Source organism: Pinus tabuliformis, chromosome 9 (assembly GCF_031772625.1).
Source record: "Pinus tabuliformis cultivar Carrire ecotype Pingquan chromosome 9, CPIR1, whole genome shotgun sequence".
Classification (NCBI taxonomy): domain Eukaryota; kingdom Viridiplantae; phylum Streptophyta; class Pinopsida; order Pinales; family Pinaceae; genus Pinus; species Pinus tabuliformis.
Window position 1 is genome coordinate 1,145,099,564 of NC_142307.1, and position 23,457 is coordinate 1,145,123,020.

At 41.5% G+C, this 23,457-nt stretch overlaps 1 protein-coding gene across 1 annotated transcript in view; it reads left to right on the forward strand.

Annotated features, from left to right (window-relative positions):
- Window positions 1–23,457, forward strand: part of LOC149152678 (UDP-N-acetylmuramoyl-L-alanyl-D-glutamate--2,6-diaminopimelate ligase MurE homolog, chloroplastic-like) — a 215,944-nt gene that overhangs the window by 141,671 nt on the left and 50,816 nt on the right. The window contains 1 exon segment of the mRNA XM_089438713.1: window positions 16,145–16,290. Within this exon segment, the coding sequence (XP_089294839.1) occupies window positions 16,145–16,290 (146 nt within the window).

Sequence of the window (23,457 nt, forward strand, 5' to 3'; positions counted from 1 at the left end):
TATCTATCTCGGCGATGGAGGACAATGGATTCAAGGTGGCATTCATTGATGGAAAGGTACATGTGTTGAATAAAAGTTTCAATGATGCATTTACACTTGGATTCAGGGTTGATAGCCTATATCAACTTAATCCATTGGGAGTTATGTCTTGTGACACATCACTTCAATCTGAATTATGGCACCAGAGGTTGTTGATTTGGGGTAGCATCGGATGTGCTCTGGCCATGAAAATTGGTGGAGAGGCTAAAGCACATGAGATCTCCAAGACGCAGAATGGTTTGGGGAAATTCTACTTGGTGAAGGAGATATTAAAATAATTAATATTTTTAATGGGTTCGTAAGTCTAAACTTAGGAAAATAAAAATATTAATGGGTATTAATATAAAATTGGGTTAGAAGGTTCTAAATGACATGGATCAAGCCAAATCTAATCTTAGCCGTTGATTAGAGGTGTAATCTCGATTGTTGAAGACTCAACAGGACAAGTATAAGAGAAGGCTTGAGGGTCAGTTGGAGATACACCAAAGTGATCAGTCAGTTCGATTTTCTAGAGCGAGGTTTGCTAAGAGAAATCGAACCAATGATCTGAATTGCAACGACGGGTAGTGAGTACGAGGCAGAGAGGCGGAGATAGTGTTGAAAGACCAACGCAGAGGCAGAGAGGCAGATGCAGAGCCAGAGGGAGCCACACAGAGGCTAGCAGTGACTGCACAAAAGCCAGAAGGGCCTGCGTCATCCACGTAGAGGCTGCAAAAGTGACGCAAAGGGCCAGAGAGGCTACGTAGAGCCTCAGAGGGCTGACGCAGAGGCATGGAGGGCTGACATAGTGCTTCAGATTGTGCTGGAGAGGGTTTCGTGGGCCAGACTTTCAGAATATCTGCTTTTGAAGAGAGGTATTACTACCAGATTATTTATCTCTGTCGGGTGAGCCAGTTTGGTACGTAGTGTACTCAAGAAACGCTGCTTAATAATAAAATCCTCAGAATTGCTACACCGATTTTCCCAAGTTGGGTTTTTCTAGGGACGATTGTCCAAAAATAACGGTGTCCCTTATGTGTTTGTTCATTTCTTTCAGCTGCTAATTTGTAGATGGTTGAGACTGTGTTGTGTTTATTTCAATATTTATATGGTTAAATAACTTGTTAGTAATTAAACAAGTAGGCGAAATAAACTAGAGAATACAGATAAAATTTCTAACAGGTAATACTTATAAATTTCAACATGGTATCAGAGGGCTGCAGATCACAGGAGATCAGATGGCTGACCAAGGTGGGAAGCAGTGACAAAGGAGCCCGGGTCAAGAAAGAGGAGGAAGAGGATGCAACTCTGGCATCTGTGGGGCAGCAGGGGAAGAGGAAGAAAAAGGACCTCTCCAAGATTAAGTGCTTCCACTGTGGGGAGCTGGGCTATTATGCAAACCAGTGTCCTAGGATGAAGAATAGGAGAGAGGTGTCTGACTCCAAGGTAGCGCCAACGAAGGCAGGAAAGGAGGTAGAGGATTATGACGATTGTGCCATGAATGCTCATGTACCTATAGAGAAGAGGTGGGGAGACATCGAGTTGTAGTCAGGAAGACTACAGGCGATGAGGGGCAGGGTCCTTGAGGTACCCAAACTCTTGGATCAGATCCGGCTATGGGAGCCCCAAACTGATAGTAGCAGGATGGTGGATGTCGTTAGAAGCGAATGTGGATGAAGCAACAAAGAGTGCTACAGTGCAGTAGTCCCCTGCAGCACCGAGAGGGTTGCAACAGTGCGAGAGGCACAAAGGAGGTTGTAGCAGTGTAGGATGGCACAAAGAGGTTTGCAGCGTTGCGAGAGGCACATAGTTGTTGCAGCAGCGCAAAGGCCGTAGAGGGAGCGTAGGATAGCGACAGAGAGAGCTTCAACATTGGGAGGGTTTCTAGCTTGACAAGGATGTCAGTGGTTGGGTGGATCAGTTACTTACTTCTCTGTAATTGAGTTGCAGTGTAGCAGTAGCAATAGTAGTGCTATGGGCAGCACAATGCAACATGATGAGAGAGAACCGCAATGCAGATGCAGTGTTGGGAGGAAGGACCAACAGTAGCACGGATGCAGAGGGAGCTGTCGTACAAATGTAACAATGGCAGTGGTAGGGCCATGGGCAGTAGTACAGGATGCAACAATGCAGAGAATGTTGGGCAGGAAGGCCTAGCATCAACATAGGTACCAGTGTCGTATAATCAGGGTGATGCTCAGTGGTGGAGTATTACTAGAGCACATTCCTCGCTAAGAGGGAGTGTTGATTTGGGGTAGCATCGGATGTGCTCTAGCCATGAAAATTGATGGAGAGGCTAAAGCACATGAGATCTCCAAGACCCAGAATTGGTTTGGGGAAATTCTACCCGGTGAAGGAGATATTAAAATAATTAATATTTTTAATGGGTTACTAAGTCTAAACTTAGGAAAATAAAAATATTAATGGGTATTAATATAAAATTGGGTGAGAAGGTTCTAAATTGTTGAAGTTTCTAATTTTACTTAGTTAGAAACCCTCCATGCACTTTATCTGATTTATTCCTACCTACTTGTTATTTTCCTTAACAAGTTATTTACAATGTAAATACTAAAAATAAACACTCAGTGCATGCTCAACATATTACAGATCAACAACTAAAAGAAACAGAAACAAACACACCATATGGCACCATTATTTTTGGACCAATGTCCCCGGAAAAATCCAATGTAGGAAAACCGGTGCAGCTATCTGAGGGTTTTCTTATTAAGTAATATCAGAGTACAATCTGGGTGCCGAAACTGACCTACCCAACGGAGAAGTTCCTTAGCAGCTATATCTCACAGTTTGAGAGAAATCTCTTGGCTGAAACCTTGGAAAATCCTTCCGGCAGCTCCTCAGCACAAAACTGCTTTGCAACCCCAGCGTCTGCCCAATATGGCCTGCGTCAGCCCCTCTCTATCTCACGCTGGCCTTGCGTCAGCCTTTCTTAGCCCCAAGAGGCCCTGCGTCAGCTTTTTGGGCCTCTGCGTCAGACACGATGGCCTCTCTAGTGCTCTGCGCAAGACTTGGCTGCCTCTGCATGGCCCTGCGTGAGCCCTTGCTGGCTCTGCGTCACTCTCCTTGGCTGCTGTGCTGCTCTCCTGGCGCAATCTCTGCCTTCTCTGTTTCTCTGTACTCAATGCCCTTCAACTTCTCTCCCGATCACTGATTCTATCTCTCTTAGCAAACCCTGCTCTAAAGAATAGAATGATTGATCATCTGGTATGATCTCCAAGTGCCATCAAACCTCCTCTTATATTTTTCCTGTTGACGATTCAGCAGTCGAGATTAAGTCCCTAATCAATGGCTAAGATTAAATCTGGCTTGATCCATGTCTTTTGGACCACTCTAACACAGATTCATATTAATACACATTAATATTTTATTTTCCTTAAGTTTAAACTTAGGGACTCATTAAAAATATTAATTATTTTAATATCTCCTGGTCTGTTTAGAATTTGCCCAAACTTTTTCTGGGTATTTGAGATCTCATGTGCCCCAATCTCTACACCAATTTTGGTGGCTAGAGCACATCCGATGCTACCCCAAATCAACACTCCCTCTTAGCGAGGATTGTGCTATACCAATACTCCTCACTGAGTATTAATCTGATCATCCAACATTGGTACTTGAGTTGATGCTAAGCCTTCTTGCCCAACATCCTTTGCACTGCTGCCTTCTGTACTACTGCCCATGGTTCTGCCACTTCCACTGCTGCATCTGTACGACAACTCCCTCTGCATCTGTGCTGCTGCTAGTACTTTCTCCTAGTACTGCATCCGCACTGCACCTTCTCTCATCATGCTGCATCGTGTTGCCCACTGCTGCACTGCAACTCAATCACTGAGAAGTAAGTAATTGATCTCCCAACTAACCTCCCTTAAAAATATTAATTATTTTAAAAATATTAATTGGACTCCATTAAAAATATTAATTATTTTAATATCTCATGGTCTGTTTAGAATTTGCCCAAACTTTTTCTGGGTATTTGAGATCTCATGTGCCCCAATCTCTACACCAAATTTGGTGGCTAGAGCACATCCGATGCTACCCCAAATCAACACTCCCTCTTAGCGAGGACTGTGCTCTACCAATACTCCTCACTGAGTATTAATATGATCATCCAACATTAGTACTTGAGCTGATGCTAAGCCTTCTTGCCCAACATCCTTTGCACTGCTGCCTTCTGTATTGCTGCCCATGGTTCTGCCACTGCCACTGCTGCATCTGTACGACAGCTCCCTCTGCATCCGTGCTGCTGCTAGTACTTTCTCTTAGTACTGCATCTGCATTGCACCTTCTCTCATCATGCTGCATCGTGTTGCCCACTGCTGCACTGCAACTCAATCACTGAGAAGTAAGTAATTGATCTCCCAACTAACCTCCCTGTTGGGCTAGAAACACCCACTGATGTTGAAGCTCCCTCTGCCGCTGACAAGTGCTTCCTCTCTCTGACCTCTGTGTTGCTGCAAAAACTCCCTGCATCTCGCACCATTGCACACCTCTCTATGCCTTCCTGCACTGGTGCAACACTCCTGTGCCTCTCGCATTGCTGCAGCTTGCGAGTTCTGCGTTGTCTCGGGACTCCTGCACTGTAGTTCTCTCTGCCGCTCCAGCCACGTCCGTCTCTACCCACTCAGCCAGTCCTGCTACTCCTTGTCGGGGCTCCCGTCGCAAGGTCTAATCCAAGAGGCTGGTACCTTGAGGATCTTGCCCCTCATCGCCTGTAGTCCATCTGACTACAACTCGATGTCTCCCCACTTCTGCTCAGGTGGTGTGTGTGCACTCATGGGACAATCATTGTTTGTCAAAACTTCCTTCTCTGCCCGTGTTGGCGCTGCCTTAGTCTCGGAAGACTCTCCCTTACTCTTCTTCCTTGGGCACTGGGTCGCATAATGACCCATCTTCCCACAGTGGAAGCACTTGATCTTGGAGAGATCTTTCTTCTTCCGCTTCTCTTGCTTTCCCTCAGGTGCTAGGGCCACATCCTCCTCCTCCTGCTTGACCTTGATCCCTTTGCTACTGCTACTTGTCTTTGACTGCCTTTTGATCTCTTCCTGGCGAAGAGCTGCCTATATCTTGTCCCAATGTAGGAGAGTCCCTCTGCCCAGGATGCTCTGGACAAACACTTCCCACTCTTCTGAGACAACATTCAGGGCTGTCCTCACCATAAGCTCCTAATCCGGTGTCGCTCCTATAACAGTCAACTGATCTCGGATCTCATTCAATCCTCCGAGGATGGAGTCAATCGATTGACCCCTCTTCATCTGATACGACCTCATCTGGTTCTCGGGCAACATTCTTCTCTGCACAGAAGTATGCTGGTACAGGTTCTTGAGAGCCTCCCACATCTTAATTGCCATTTCCTTCTCGGCTATATGTGGTACCACATGATCCTTGACCCTATTAAGGATAATTCACTTGGCCGTCGCCATCACCTCTTGTCGTTATCATTGGGGTCGACTGTGATAGTTATAACCTTCAAGGTGAAGTTCTTGACACGATTCCTGTCAAGCACCGATAAGATTTTGGCCTTCCAGACTGCGAAGTTCAATGCTCTATCCAGTCTATTCTGGTCTCTTACCCCGTGTAGTGCCTTGACGCTCCTCTACTTCCCTCCTGGAAGTTCTCTGTTCGACTCCTCTGAGTCTCTGCTTCACGTCTGAAAGTTCTCTTCTAGACTCCCTCTGAGTCCTGATTTCCCTCTTGGAAATCCTTCTGCTGCTTGTCGAGATGCCCCTTACTCTGATCGTCTTGTGCAACTACACTACTGATCCGGGTTCCTCGGTTAGAAACCCTCGGTAACAACTCCTCTGGCCCTGCTTTGTCAGGTACTGTTCTGACTGCAGTACCTCACCAGCTCCACTCTACAATATTCTTGCAGCCTTCTAAACCCAACAACTACCCCTCTGTGAACTGCGTCAACCCCTCTCTGCCTCACGCTGCCTTTGCATCACCCTGGATGGGTTTGCGTCAGCCCTGGGATGCCCTACGTCAGCCCTCTGGCCCTCTGCGTCAATGACGCTAGCCTCTCTGAGGCTCTACGTAGTTCCTGACTTCTTTTGCGTGGCTCTGGTTGGCTCCGCGTCACACTTCCTTAGCTTTTGTGCTGCTAGAAACAACTTCTGTCACCTTGGGACAACTGTTTTCTGCTGCTATTGCTCTGCTCGACTAATGTCTTTTAGTCCTCCCGTGATCTGCAATCACACTCTGATACCATGTTGAAGTTTCTAATTTTACTTAGTTAGAAACTCTCCATGCACTTTATCTGATTTATTCCTACCTACTTGTTATTTTCTTTAACAAGCTATTTACAATGTAAATACTAAAGATAAACACTCAGTGCATGCTCAACATATTACAAATCAACAACTAAAAGAAACAAAAACAAACACACCATATGACACTGTTATTTTTGGACCAATGTCCCCAGAAAAACCTAATGCAGGAAAATAGGTGCAATTATCTGAGGGTTTTCTTATTAAGCAATATTAGAGTACAATCTGGGTGCCGAAACTGGCCTACCCAACAGAGAATTTCCTTAGTAGCTATACCTCATAGTTTGAGAGAAATTTCCTGGCTGAAACCCTGAAAAATCCTGTTGGTAGCTCCTCAACACAAAACTGCTTTGCAACCCCAGCGTCCGCCCAATCTGGACTGCGTCAACCCCTCTCTATCTCATGCTAGCCTTGCGTTAGCCTTTCTTAGCCTGCGTTAGCTTTTTGGGCCTCTGCGTCAGACACGCTGGCTTCTCTGGTGCTCTGCGCAACACTTGGCTACCACTGCGTGGCCCTGCGTGAGCCCTTGCTGGCTCTGCGTCACTCTCCTTGGCTGTTGCATTGCGCTCTTGACACAATCTCTGCCTTCTCTGTTTCTTTGTACTCAATGCCCCTCAGCTGCTCTCTCGATCACTAATTCTATCTCTCTTAGCAAACCCGGCTCTAGAGAATAGAATGACTGATCATCTGGTGTGATCTCCAAAGTGACTTTCAAGCCTCTTCTTATACTTGTCCTGATGACGATTCAACGGTCGAGATTAAGTCCCTAATCAATGACTAAGATTAGATCTAGCTTGATCCATGTCTTTTGGACCACTCTAACATAGATTCATATTAATACACATTAATATTTTATTTTCCCTAAGTTTAAATTTAGGGACTCCATTAAAAATATTAATTATTTTAATCTCTCCTGATCTGTTTAGAATTTTCCCAAACCCTTTCTGGGTATTGGAGATCTCATGTGCCCCAACCTCTCCACCAAATTTTGTGGCTAAAGCACATCCGATGCTACCCCAAATCAACATAAATAACATGGATCAAGCCAAATATAATCTTAGCCGTTGATTAGAGATGTAATCTCAACTGTTGAAGACTTTCAAGAAAAATATAAGAGGAGGCTTGAGGGCCAGTTGGAGATATACCAGAGTAATAAGTCAGTTCGATTTTCTAGAGCAAGGTTTGCTAAGAGAAATCGAACCAGTGATCCGAGTTGCAGCGAGGGGCAGTGAGTACGAGGCAGAGAGGCAAAGATAGTGCCGGAAGACCAGCGCAGAGGCAAAGAGGCAGACGCAGAGCCAGAGGGAGCCACGTAGAGGCCAACAGTGATTGCGCATAGGCCAGAAGGGCATGCGTCATGCACGCAGAGGCTGCAGAGGGCCAGAGAGGCTGCGTAGAGCCTCAGAGGGCTGACGCAGAGGGTTTTAGGTTGACGCAAAGGCTAGGAGTGCTGACGCAATGCTTCAGATTGTGCTGGAAAGGGTTTCGTATGGCAAACTTTCAGAATATCTGCTTTCGAAGAGAGGTATTGCTACCAACTTATTTATCCCTGTCGGGGAGCTAGTTTGGCACCCAGTGTACTCAAGAAAAGTTGCTTAATAATAAAACCCTTAGAACTGCTGCAACGGTTTTCTCAAGTTGGGTTCTTCCGGGGACAATTGTCCAAAAATAATGGTGTCCCTTGTGTGTTTGTTCATTTCTTTCAGCTGCTGATTTGTAGATGGTTGAGACTTTATTGTGTTTATTTCAATATATATATGGTTAAATAACTTGTTAGTAATTAAACAAGTAGGCGAAATAAACCAGAGAACACAGATAAAATTTTTAACGGGTAATACTTAGAAATTTCAACAAAGGTTTGCTCATCTACATTACAAGGATCTACCCCATGTGAGGAAGATGGTGACCGGTATGCCCGAATTTAAAGTAGAACATAAAGGTGTTTGTCAGGGATGTGCGGAAGGAAAGCATACAAGGGGACCATTCCCCTCAAGTGATAGCAAGACTATTGACATATTGCAATTGGTTCATTCTGATCTATTTGGTATGATGCTTGTGAACTCATTGGGAGGATATTTATATTATTCTATCTTTATGGATGATTTCTTTCGCACGATTTGGATATATTTCTTGAAGAAGAAGGACGAAGCTTTCTCATGGTTTCATTCTTTCAAAGCTTTGGTCAAAAATCAAATCGGGAAGAAGATCAAAATATTGAGGATCGATAATGGAACCGAATATGAATCAAATGAGTTCAATAATTATTGTAGAGAAGTTGACATTAAGAGGGAGACTACTACCGCATATATTCCTGAGAAAAATGGTGTTGCTGGAAGGAAGAACCGTTCTATCGTAGAAGCCACTCTTGCCATGCTTCATAATTAAAGCCTTCCAAAGTTCTCATGGGCCCAAGCTGCAAACACTGTCATTATTATGGAACCAGCTCACAGAAAGATAGAAAAGATAGATCAATGCCTTAGAAATAAGCCTCTTCGAGGGGGCAACCTCCTTTACATTTCACAAATGAATAATTCTTAGATGATACAAATGACAAGACCTCCTTTCTATATATAGGAGTCTAAGGGGTCATAATATAATCAGAGCCGACATAACAATAATGTGAGGGCACAACAATAACAATAGTGGGTTTCTATGGGGCACAATAATAACAATATGGGGACTACATGGGCACAACAATATAATAAGGGGGTTGTACTAATAACAATAAGGGGTTACACTAGTAGTATAGGGACCTAACATGCCCCTCTCCTTCAAAAAGTGTTGTCCTCAACGCTTGAGTAGTTCTAGATGATTCTGTATAAAATTCTCATCCTCCCATGTGGAATCTTCAGCAGGTAAGTTCTTCCACTTGATGAGATACTCTGAAATTGATCGATTTCGTAGCTGTTGATTTCTTGTTTCTGTGACTGCTTCAGGTTCCAATATGATTTTTCCTTCCTCGTCAAATTTTGGCAATATTATTTGAACTGGGATCTTCTGCAACTTTTGAATGAGTGGCCACACTTCTTCATCATTCTTCCATTCATCCCTTGCTTCATTTATCCAATCTGGTTGGATAATGGAAATAACACAAAACAATGTGTCCACATCCTCATCTTTTTTTGAGAGTGCATCTGCAACAACATTTTTCTTCCCTTTTTTGTAGATGATTTCAAAGTGATAACCCAACATCTTTGTGACCCATTTTTTCTGTTCTTCTAAAGATAATATTTGTTCTAAAAAGTATTTAAGAATATCATGATCCACTTTTACCTTGAAGTGTCTTCCCATTGGGTAAGGTCACCATTTCATAAGTGAATGTAGTATTGCCAACATTTCCTTCTCATAAATATCTTGCTTGAGATGTAGCTGTAAAAATACCCAATCACCTACATCAAAACTTTTTTCATTGCGACGCTGATCTGCTTGTCGTTTTATTCGATTCTGCACCAAAGTGGCATTATCCTTTAAAAGTTGGGGAACTTGTTGTTGATGCTAGATGTGATCTTTCACTGCTTGAACCTTTTTATTCTTGATATGTCCTTCTATTTTGAAAGTATGAGGAGTGGTAATTTCTTCCAATGCTTTACAAGATATGGTCGGATTCATTTCTTAATGCTCGATGTGATCTTTCACGTCTCAAACATTTTCCTTGATATGTCCTTCTATCTTGATAGTTTGAGGAGTGGTAATTCCGGCCAATGCATTACAAGATATGGTTGGATTCATTTCTTCTTTCTTGATGTGATCTTTCACTTCATGAATCTTTTTCTTCTTGATATGTCCTTCTATCTTGAGAGTTTGAGGAGTGGTAATTCTTTCCAATGCTTTATAAGATATGGTCGGATTCATTTCTTCTTTCTCTGGGGTTGGTTCCTGGTGTATATCATCTTCTTTTGATGTTTCTTGATCCTTTTCTTCCTCCTCTTCATAATTTATGTAAAATAATTTCTTCTCAACACACTTATGACATTTAGTGCATTTGCTGTCACAAATGTAACAAAGCCCTTTTTCTCTTTTTTCTTCCAATTGTTGTGGTGTAAACCTTGTAGGTTGTGAAAGGCTAGGAGAAGAAACACTTCTATAATTACAGTCTTGAGTGGTTGGATTCCTTGTTTCCATAATTTCGCTTTCAATTTTTCTTGCCCACATGAATACCTTCTCCAATGAATTAGGTTCCCAAAGACGAAGCTCATGTTGAATGTTATTCTTTAAAGTACCTATGAAGACATCAATCCTTTGCTTCTCTGGAATATCATTTACCCTTATATTCAATTTTTGAAAGTTCTCAATGTGCTCTTCCATTGAACACTTTTGTTTGAGATTTATCAATTGGGTAAACAAGGTGTTTCTCTTTGTATCCTCATAATGTGCTATCATTTCCTCCGTGAAAATTGACCACGTAACAAGTGGTTTACGAGAACAAAGCCCTTTATACCATAAAAATTGATCTGGTTCTAAATATGAAGATGCAATACATACCTTTTGTAACAATTGCACCTCATGTAGATCAAAATATTGCTCCATCTGTAGTATCCAATTTACCGGATCCTTGCCATCAAACTTCCTCATATCGCCTTTTCTTGATTTTAGGAGCTCAATCTTGAAACGACTGTAACTCTGTAATTTTGGCTCTTCCAGTTTTGAAATCGCGACCTGCAGTAGCCCTTTGTGTCCTCTTTCCAATGCCACCAGTCTGATTAAAATTGGATTCTCCAAGAAAGAGTTATGCACAATCTCCCAAGATGACCTGATTATATACCTTTTTAGAAGAGTGAACTTGTATGAAGTGCCACGTGTCACTGTTTTGACCTTTGGATCTGAAAAATATACACAGGAAACTACAGTTTGTCCTCTTTTTGTAACTTCTTATGAAATTGCAATCTGATGCTCAGAGAGACAATTATGATGATTTTCCCAAGGTGACCTGTTTGGAATGTAATTCGGGGGTCTGCAAAAACCCTAACTTCCTCAGACTATATCTCCTAAAATATAGCGAGACAGGATCTGAAATTTGGAGCCAAGGTTCAAACCGATTCCTTCTCAAATGGGTTTTTGTTTTAGCTTCTGAAACTTTGTAGCGAAAGCATTATAGCGAAAATCCCACGATGACCTGTTTTAGTTGAAATTCTGGAGCTTGCAAAAACCCTAACTTCCTCAGATAATATCTCCGAAATTATAACGAGACAAGCTCTGCAATTCAGACCTGAGGTCAGTGCGATTTCGTCTCAAATGGGTTTTTTTTAACTTCTGAACCGTCACAGAAAAAAATTATAGCGAAAATGCCACGATGACCTATTTGGAGCAGCGAAACCCTAGAATCCAAAGCTCTGATATCAAATGTTATGAAACCAGCTCACAGAAAGATAGAAAAGATAGATCAACGCCTTAGAAATAAGCTTCTTCGAGGGGACAACCTCCTTTACATTTCACAAATGAACAATTCTTAGATGATACAAATGACAAGATCTCCTTTCTATATATAGGAGTCTAAGGGGTCATAATATAATCAGAGCCGATATAACAATAATAATGTAAGTGCACAACAATAACAATAATGGGTTTTCTATGGGGCACAATAATAACAATATGGGGACCTAACAGCTGTGTATGTTCAAAATAGATGCCCGCATCAAGCGTTGGACTCCAAAACTCCTGAATAAGTTTTCACCGGTACGAAACCTAATGTTTTTCAATTTAGAATTTTTGGTAGCCCCATATATTTTCATGTGCCGAAAGAAAAGAGAAGCAAATTTGATGCTTTTGGGAAGAAAGGAACATTTGTGGGCTACAAATTACAATGAAACTTCTAAGGCATGTAGAATCTATGTGCTTGGTAAAAGAGAAGTGGAGATAAGTCATGATGTCACTTTCGATGAGGACGCTGCCCTTGGGAAGATTAGTAACCTTCCTATTCCAAGGAAGGACAAAGAAGCAGATTCAGGAAAGTAGGGAGAACTGCAGGATGAGCCAATGCCCGATGTTGAAGGGCCAACAGATCCGAATGATCCACCCCCTCATGAGCCTTCCTAAAAAAGGAGACCCTCATGACTTGGGAAACTCTCGAAGATGCCGAGAGACATGTTGCACCTAGGGGGACATTTCATGAAAGTAAGAAGCCGAATAGATACCAAGGGTACTTAACTGCAATGAGCACCATTGTTCAATTTGAGCCTTGCACATTCGAAGAAGCTGTAAAGCACCAAGTTAGGAAGTGTGCAATGAATGAAGAGTATGAGTCGATTATGAAGAATGATGTCTGGGATGTGGTCCCTAAACCCAAGGACAAATCCTTTGTCACCTTGAAATGGCTCTACAAGATCCAGCATGGAGCTGATGGAAGTGTTGAAAAGTTCAAGGCTAGATTTGTTGCTCGAGGCTTCTCCTAAAAGGAAGGTGTGGACTACGATGAGATATTTGCCCCTGTTGCCCAATATATCACCATCCATTTGATTATAGCCCTTGCTGCCTTGCAAGGATGGAATCTACACCAGATGGATGTCAAGACCACCTTCTTACATGGTTCAATTAAGGAGGAAGTCTATGTAGAACAACTCGAGGGGTTCGAAGTTCAAGTTGAAAAAAGCCCTCTATGGGTTGAAGTAAGCTTGATATGAGAGGATCGACAACTATCTGATGAAGCTGGGATTTACAAGAAGTGAAGCTAATTTGAACCTTTACTTTAAGGTTGAGAATGATAGACCTCTCATCTTGGTACTTTATGTGGACGATCTCTTTCTAATTGGTGCAAACCTTCTAATTCATCAATGTAAGAGGGAGTTGGATTCCGAATTCAAGATGGACTTAAGATTGATGCATTACTTCCTAGGGTTGGAGGTCTGGCAAAAGCCAGGTGAGATTTTTCCTTTTTCAAGGAAAATACATCGTGAAGCTAATTGAAAGATTTGGGATGGTGGACTGCAAGTCTGTGACTACTCTGATGGAACTTAACTTCAAGAAGTTATGCTGAAGTGCTACTAGGCCCGATTTGGGAAATCCTTCTAAGTATTGTCAACTTGTGGGGGCCCTGATGTTCTTGGTGAACTCCCGCCTGGACATATGTTTTGTAGTGAATACATTGAGTTAGTTTATGGTTGAGCCTCATCACATACATTGGATTGCTGCCAAGAATCTCTTAAGATTTCTCTGGGACACGATCACTTATGGACTGAGATACATTGCCGGGAATGTGAGGCTCCATGGTTACTCTGACGCAGACTGGGCTGGCAGTGTGGTGGATCGCAAAAGCACATCTGGATGTTGCTTCTCTCTAGGTTATGCTTCGATATCATGGATGAGTAGGAAGCAGAAGTCGGTTACCTTGAGCATTGCTGAGTCTGAATACATCACTGCTAGTATGGCCTCCTGTGAAGTTGTTTGGTTGAGGAAGCTCTTTAGAGAGCTATTTGGACATGTGCTGGATACCACTGTGATCTATTGCGACAACCAAAGTGGGATTCGTCTTTCTGAGAATCCCGTGTTTCATGACCGCTCCAAGCATATTGATATTAGGTACCACTTTATCCAAGATATGGTACAACGGGGAGCAATAAGGCTCCGCCATATTGGGACTGATGATCAGGTCGCTGATATTCTTACAAAGCCCTTGGGGAAGGTCAAATTCTTAACCTTCCGTGAACGACTTGGAGTCGTGGAGAGACCCTCTTATGAGGGTCCCGTATGAGATGGATGTTGAGCTTTGGGAGCTCTGAGGGCCTTGGGGTACTTCTTGGAGCGATGAGCGACCATAGGGTGAGTGGTTCACCTTCCCTTAATGGTGTGTGATGTATAGGGTGAGTGGTTCACCCTGTGATACCCCATGTTGACATATGCATAGGATGAGAGGTTCACCTTCTCCTTCCGGCACATCCTACCCATGCAGTCTAGGACTCATGGGAAGTACCTCTCATCTGGCCAATGAGTAGGGAAATGAGGATAGGGACCATAGTACCACTGATGGACGCATCGTGTACTACCATACTCCCTATGCTAGGATGTTTGATATTGATCTGGGATCAATGGAAACTGACTTCGGGTTAGTTAAAACTTAAGAGTGGTATGACACTCTTAATTATTGGAGACCGACTTCGGGTTAGTAGAGAATGGTATGATACATTCTCGATCATTTCTTCTTTCTTCATGGTTCAGCAGAGCAGAGCAGAGACAGGGATGGTACAGATTGTCGGACAGTTTGGTAGGTGAAGTTCTCCTTAGTTGAGAGGGAGTGTTAAATTTAGAAACTAGGGCCAAACTTCACCTTGGACAGCTCACATGAGGCAGCTGATATTTTGATTGGATTCCTCTCTTCGAGAGGTGTAGGATTGATGTAAAGATCATCTCATTCTGACAAGTACAAATGAAATTATGAATTTATTTTGATTATGGAAAAATTGTCAAGGTCGGCCAGCGATCTAATTTACAACCTCAAGGCCACAACGTTGCATATAAATACAAGGAGCCTTCTGCTCATTTTTTCACTTCACTCACTCACATATCTCTCTCTCCTTTCATTAATTGGGAACAGATTTCTGAGGCATCTCTCTATTCACATGTGCGAAGGACTGTACTTTTCTGTTCCAGCCATTGACCAGCATTGACCGAAGTTGCAGGAAGTGTTTTGACCAGCGTTGACTTGTTTTGACTGCATTTTGTGAGGGATATCTCTGTTTGGGTAAGTCGCATTTCTGGGCACAGAAATCAAGGCTGTTTGACCAGTGTTGACTGCCGAAGGGTTTGCTGCAGCGTTGACTTTTGTTGCCCAGATTTGACTGGTATTTTTGGACTGTTTTGGGCTGATTTGACTTGCTTTTGGAGGCCGGGTTGACCAAGTTTGACAGTGCTGTTTTGGAGGTCAAAATCTGCCCTGCTGACCAGCGTTGACTTTTGGGTTAGGACTTTCTATTACTGCTGTTTGACTGGTCATATTTCATTTTGATTGGGCAAGTGAATATTGCATATTGTACTCTCTCTCTCTCTGCTGAACTTTTGAAGAATAATAAGAAGAATTGATCAAGGTTTTCCCCACAATGGGGTTTGTCCCTGGCTGGCACCATATCTTGTGTCCTCTTGACTTGGCTTGTCTTCTACTGTTATTGTTTACGTTCTATCTGCATTTTACTATCATGTTGATGTGATTGTTAAACTGGATATCGGCTAATAAGAAAATTGAAGTAATATTCTCTTTAACTCTAAAATTAACAGATCCTGATCCAACCAAATTCTGAATGAAGATCCTGCTACTGTCAAATATACCAATATGGGGATTAAAGGATAGTTCTGGGACATGAGTTTTCAGCCCCCTTGCACCTCCTCATTTCGTTTGTTTTCTAATGATATGGACATTGCTGTTGTAACATTTACATATTTTCAGTGTTGTATTGAAGTGCTCTGTGTTTCCTCCTGCTCCCAGGCCCTTGCAGGGCACTTCTGGGACCATACACATACATATTAATAAAGAATATTCCCAGTAACAGTTTGCTCCTGCCTTTTTTTGGGTAGGGACACTCCCAGTCCTTGCTCCTCCTCCATGTTCCCTGCTTTGTTCCAAACTGGCAAAATTACATATTTCTATAATAATAATATATAATTTAAGGTCACAGCCTAACCAGACGCCAAATTGATGTACGAGACCCCTTTGTTTGTGGGACAAGGAAGCTCCTCCCCTATTTGTTTGCTTAGTCTATGGAGGTGTACATACCCTATCAACCTCTGAATTCAAACTTGTGACCTCCACAAGTAGGGAACACGTGTTTGACATGTACAATAAAATTAATGCTTCTTTTCTTGAAGTCCAAAATATTGCATTCAATTTTTTTTGTATATAATGCTAACTGATGTATGGACTGCAGGTTATTGCTGGGAAAGGCCATGAGACATATCAAATAATTGGCAAAGAGGAGGAGTATTTTGATGATAGAGAGGAGTGTAGAGAAGCACTACAAAAAGTTGATGCCCTTCATGCCGCTGGTATTGATACAAGTGAATTTCCTTGGCGGTAAGTGGACCTCTTATAGGAAGTATCTGCAAATTAATAAGCAGTGGAATAGAAAATGTCGTTAAATGATGAACCCCATGAAGTGATATACTATATTGGAATCAGAGTATCTGTGCCGTCAGTTCTTCTAATATAAGCAACATTACATTTCTTTAATTTAACCCTTCTTTTCCTGGTAGATTATACTTGATTTGGGCTTTCGTACACCTAGAGAATGCATGTGTTTCATAGTAACTAATCGAGGGCTGAAAATATTAAAAGATCGGCATATAATGTCAAAATTAGTTAATGTAGTCTACTTGTTCTGTTCAGCTTGTAACAATGCTTAATGGTCATTTACAATATTTGTTTGTCTTTCAAGTTGAGGATTATAAGTTATTTCCTATGTTTGACAGGAAACATTAAAATAAAATTTTTGCAGGTGTGGCTAATATGCTTTATCTCCATGATACTTATGTTTTGAAAGAGAATCCAATGTAAGATCAGCATAATTTTCAGGGAATGCTTACTGCGAATGTAGAGTCTGGTTTTAGTCCTAGGCTTTGTTATCCACCATTCGGCGTAAAGGGTACATATGTAAAACCTTTATCGAATCTGATGACCAGAATTATGATTTCCAGCCTGTAGATATGTATATCATATGCAGACACGCTTACTGATTGGGGAGCCTAACCACAAAGTCGAATCTAAATTGGTAATGAGAGGTCATAGATGATGTATCCAGTCTTGCAGATGCTGGTACAGAGCTTTCTTTTTCATCTATTTCAGCTGGTGATGTGGGTGCAGAAGTTGCTAACGATTCTTCAAGGATTGCTGAAGATGCAGCTGATTGTGGTTATAATACACTTTCACTGATCAGATTTTTGGAGTTAGTAGCCCTAGGATAGGGAGGACTAGATCTTTATTACATTGAGGGATTTTTTCATGCATGTTTGTGTTGAAAAGAGTAAGTAGGTTCAGTCTTCATAATGATATGTGCAATTGTGATTTTATGTAATTGATGAAAAGAAGAAAAATAAAATTATTATTGTCACGCTTGTCTCATGGGTTTCATGAGCAAGTAATTTTATTTTTAGTAATGGCTCCCATTACGAGCCTTTAGGATTTGTCATCTAGTCATAAAAGTCAAATTGAGTCAAATGTCATGTATGAAAGACTCTTCTTGGGCATGTTACATTTTGTATGAGTCATTAAAATAAGTATGAAAGTCCTCCAAGACAAGCACAATACCTCTCCTTCAAGTTGGCTTCAAAATAGAATAAATGATCTCCTCGAAGGAGGTCGAAGTGGAAGAGGAGCCGAGAAAAAGGAAGGAGCAGAAGGTTGACTATCATTGTTTAAGGATCTCATCAAGGGAACTTTTGACTTGGTCTTGGAGTGGCTAATACGTCAAGGGTCTTGGTCTTAGTATTCGTCAATTGAAATCTCTATGAGAAGAATAATTTGTTTGGGTTTTCCTCTCAAGTGGGAGAGGTTTTGGCCTTGGCTGATAGCCTATATTCTGTGTCTCTTGTTTCTTTATGGTTTATGGCATATGAATTGGTAGCTGTTTGATGAAGAATAATTGAATAACACTATAATAACATAAAGAAGATCCTAATCTAAGAATTTAAAAGAATTCACAAGCAATTATCGAAAAGAAGAGAAATCACTTAATCTCGATGCCCTAGATTTCTCAACAGTTCGAACAATATTTAGTGAGCTGTCATGGTTGGATTGGGGGAGAAATCCCTTAGCAAATTCTGAAATTGCTGGAATTTCGTTGGAGTTATTTTGTCTTGGATTTGGTGCTATGGATGAAAGGCTAATGCACCTCATTGAGAAGATAATCTGTGGATGAACTTTGTAATTTCTTTGATGATTCATGGTTAGGATTTATGGATGAGCAATGATTCCTTGAGTAAGTTGTCTCCCTAAGTCTTGTGAATTTATTTGTTGAATGTATTAAGTGCAAATGTGCTTATCTAGTTGCGAGGGTGTATTCTCTTTGTATTGTTTTCCTATCTTGTAGACCCTGGGAATAACTCTAGCGAAGAATCTTCCCTTGAAGTCATTTTGGAGCATGTAAAAGTACTTGGTGGATCTACTAGGGTTAATAGTGGACAACCCCGGTAATCACCTTGGATCTATTCATTCCTTCTAAAGAAAGGCTTGGTTGACCCCATATGCCGAATAAAAGACACTAGTCTTTGATCCTCCCATCGACTTTCATACTTTGAATTTTACACAAACCATTTTGCTGGATTTACTCTTCATATCACCTTGGAACTCATTGCCTTAAATCCAAGCAATATTAACCTAGGGGAGCACCCTTTGCACCGAAGGAGAGCTGGCCTGAAATGAGGAGGGTTGGGGAGGTGACAATGGTCCTCTCTTAGTTTCACTTGGATCTTATTTGAGCTTTTTGGACTATCTCAACAAGTGCGGTTTTGTGTAATAACATTTAGCATTTTTATTGGGGATAAAGTCCATTTCCTAGAGGATGACATGGGATGAGGTTGCATTCTTGAAGATCTTTTCTCGTCTTGGTGACTCACTGGATGAAAGAAGACCTTGTTCTTATCAGAGTTTGAATATTTTGTGCTTGTGATGTGAGTAAATTGTCATTGTGAAGGCGTTGATAACTCACCTTGGAAAATTTGAAGTCCTTCATTGTGATAATGTATGAATTTGCATTTATCATCAAATTTGAGTTGAGATATTGGAAATTGGCTGTGATAAATGATGGCCCCATTGGAATTTCATGAAATTTATAAGTTTTTTGATGTCAAGAGTATCTTTGGGTACCCTAATTCATGTCCACCAGAATTGTGGGAAGATTGTCTGGAGTTTGATGGCAACTGATCGTTCAATTTCCATCTCACACATGGTAATGTTTTGAAGTATGTTTCAACACTAAATGTGGTAGATGAAGATGCAATGATGAGGTTTTTCGCAGACTCTTCAAATGAAAAAAAGGAATGGATTAAATGTTCTTGCATACCAAAGAGTAAATACCCTTTTTTGTAGTTCACATTGAAGACTTTTCTCAAGCACTGGGGTCTCCGATTTCAAATGTATGAAGATACCTATTAGGATTTGATGATATCCCTGCAATGAGAAGCCATTCTTGATCATCCTTACTACTGAAAATGTAGTGATTGAAGGTCTTTTGGTTTGTGCCTTAGCCATTGAAGACCTCGATTTGTCTTTCTCTAGCCATGAGTGCGAGCTCATGCGTTAGACTTCAATTAGAAATTAGGATAAGCTTATTTCCAGTTTATTGGAATGATCATCAAGATAGCATGCGTAGTGTTGGAGCTTCAGTTATGTGGAGTCTTCATTAGTTTGACTACAAAACAAGGTGGCAGTTATAGGTTTAGTTAGAGTGAGTTAGTCTTCAATCTTGATTGAAGGAAGAATGATTTATGACTCCAAGTGTTGATTGAAGAGAGAGAGTATCACTCTCAGTTAACTCGCTATTAGAACTCAACTTCTAATATTGAACTGGGCCTTCCTTGCATGCTGAAATTGGGTCCATAGGGAGGAGGATGAAGGCGCATAATTTACACAAGTTTGTGAGATCATCTTTGATTGTGGAGAGCGCAAAATGAGCATCAACTGTGTGCAAGGATTTAGGAGATTGTGTGCAGAATTGGGAGCTTGTGTCATGAGAAATAGGAGATCACAAGTGTGCAAGGAAATAGGGATTTACACTAAAGAATAGAAGCTCCCTTGTGTGCAATGAAATAGGAGAATTTTTGTAAGGAAATAGGGGCTCAAGTGCACAAGAGAATAGGAGCAGGATCAGGGTATTTGTAGGGTGAAGCAACAAAACCGTAGGCTTGAATGTAAAAATACACGAGGTATTTTGTAATAATAATTTATTAATATATAAAAATGTACAAGTGATGTTGAATGTTACAATGAGGCCCTGCTTATATACTAGGCAAGTGTCCTTTCACGATTGGGCATGTCCTTTAGACATGCCCTTTCGCTTAACTAATGACTATTTAACCTATTCACTACTTGATTATTTATTTTTACATTTATTAATATTTATTGTTATTTTATATAACTTATATTCGTAACATTGCCCCTTCCTCCAAAAGCTTTGTCCTCAAAGCTTTAATGCTGACAAATTTCTTCACCTTGTGTTTGTCATCTCGATAGGTATAATTCGTCAATCGTTTCGACATGTAGCTCGTCCGTAATATTTGTTTGGATTTTTCTTTTTTCCATGAGTCCAACTTCAACATCTTGTTCTTCTTCGCCTGAATCTATTTTCGTTTCTGTAACGATTGCTTCTGTTGATTTGGGGTAGCATCGAATGTGCTCTAGCCACGAAATTTGGTGGAGAGGTTAGGGCACATGAGATCTCCAATACCCAGAAAGGGTTTGGGCAGATTCTAAACAGATCAGGAGATATTAAAATCAGTGTTGATAATATCGGTATCGGGAAAATATCGGCGAGGGTCCAGAAAATATCTTATCGGCAATATCGGCGAAAATATCGGCAAAATATCGGCAAATATCGACAAGCATAAAAAATGCATAATATATTCATTTTTTTTCAGATTTTTAAACATATAAAGCAATAACAACATGAAATAAACACATTGGCACATAAATATGAAGAAAACACTGATATATATGATGTCAAATAGAAATGATATATCAAAGGCGATACCAAATCTTGCTGATCCCTGATAATTGTCCATTCAAGGACTCAAATGTGGAGAACCAATACAAAATAACATCACATATATAAAAGTATCTCATCATCATGAGTTACATGTAGCATAACAAATAAAACTAGCAGCTATCTATCTACTGCCCTCTCCCCCTTTTACGGGAAAACATGATGGGCTGTTTGCCAGGCCTGCCCCTAGTAGTAGAAGGCCCTGACCCTGCCTCTGCACCTAATGTCAAATAATGAGCGCTAGGCATGGAGCTATGCTCTCCTATATCTATAGCAGATGGTGTTGATGCTGATGCTCCCACAGTGTCCTCCTCCTCCTGCTCCTCCTCTAAGTGCTGCTGCTCCTCTGACTCCGAGTCCTCCTCTTGCTGCCCCTGCTCTAATGGATCATCTGCCACTGGCTCTAACCATGAAGGTGACTCCTCCAATATGGGCTCCTCAAACTCCACCCTCCACGGAGACAATACATCAATATTGTCTAAGGAAATGGCATCTGGATCCATTGGTGATTCTATTTGCCTCACTCGAAGTTGGATGTTGTAATGCACATACACCAAATCGTTGAGGCGTGCGAACTCCAACCTGTAAGAGTGTCAAAAAAAGTAATGAGTCTTGACTCTTGACTCTTGACACTTGAAGGTCATAAATTAAAAATTAAAAATTACAATAAGTGTAATTGCTCAACTGAAGGCTTGAGTTCAAAGTTATACCTGTTGCGCTTTTTGGCGTGTATTTTCTCAAATACACTCCAATTGCCCTCACACCCTGAAGAGCTACATGTTTGACTCAAGATTCGTATAGCCAATTTTTGCAAATTTGGTGCCCTTGCACCATAGCTTCGCCACCAAATATCTACAACAAAATAATGAAATAAAAAATTCAAAAACTTAAAAGTTAAAACATAATTAAATTCAAATTTCTAATTTCTAATGAGTGATGACTTGTCACTTACGTGGCATGAAGAGGGCCCTTTCCCTAATGGCATCATCAAAGCCAAATAGGCCAACACAATCCTGATAACACTGTAACTCGCGATTGATTTTGCTACGAAGCTCAGGATCAGGTACCATCCTCTGAATACAGGAATGGAGCCCTTCCATCACCTCGCCATCAAAATCAAAGTTGCATTTGTATGAAAATGCGGGGTTGAGGAAGAGTGCTGCTGCATGAATGGGTCGATGAAGCATCCCTGTCCACCGACTATCGATCACATCCCATAACATCATCTGCCTATCAAGGCCAGCAGAACCCTTGTTTGCATAATAGGAACGAATGGCCTCCTTGGCCCTATCCATGCCCTCATACAAATAAGGCATTGAAGGCTTCTCTCCATCCACCAATCTAAGAACCTTTACTATAGGTTCGCTAACTGCACATGCTTCTTCTACTCCACGCCAAAATGTCTCAGAGTACACCATTTTTGCAATGGCTATCCCATCAGGTCTCCTGTTGTATCTACAATTACGCCAATCATCAGACACAAACATTTGCTTCAACTCGAACTGACATCGAAGCAAAGACTGAAGAGTAATAAAGGTTGTGGCAAAGCGTGTGATGGCAGGACGCCGCAACTCCTTGTTTCTAGTGAACCTCCTCATAAGGCTAAGAACAAAAGCATGGTTATAAATAAACTTGGGGATGCTCTTAGCCATATCAACTGCCTCCTTGATGAAGGAGAGTTTCCCCATATCCTCAAGCAACAAATCAAGACAATGCGCTGCACATGGAGGCCAGAACAATGTGGGATGCCTCTCCATAAGCATTCTGCCGACAGACACATAATTAGCTGCATTGTCTGTTATGACTTGCACCACATTCTGCACACCAATCTCCCGAATGAACCCATCTAACAACTCACATATCGTTGCTGCATCTTTGATATGTTCTGATGCATCCAACGATTTAATAAACATGGTACCTTTAGGACAATGTACCAAGAAATTTAGAAGGGTCCTACCCTTCCTATCTGTCCAACCATCAGACATCACTGTGCATCCAGTGACTTCCCATGTCTTTTTCAACTCCGCCAATCTAGAGTTGATGTCCTGTTTTTCTGCTTGAAGAATTGGCCCCCGCAACTCCTCATATGTGGCACTTTTGTACCCTGGGCCCACAACAGCAATAGCATCACACATTGGCTGTCAAAATGGATTGGTTTTCGTGATGCTGAGAGGTAAGTCGCTCCAAAAAATACACCTCCCCATGACTCTATCTGCTTCTTGCTTCTCCTTTTTTTTAACAAGCGATTTTATGCCAGGTTGTGCTCCAGCGCCTGTTCGTGGAACAAAAAATGATGACCTCGCACTCACACTAGCAGTAGCATGTGATGGTGTGCCAGTTGTGGAGCCCCTCCCACTAGGGCCACTACCCTCAACACCAAAATCAGGAGAAGATATACCGAAAGATCTACCTGCACGTTCAGCTTTGTTTCTTTCCGCCTCTTCCTTCTTTCTGTCCTTTTCTTCAATTGCCTCAAGAGCTTTTTG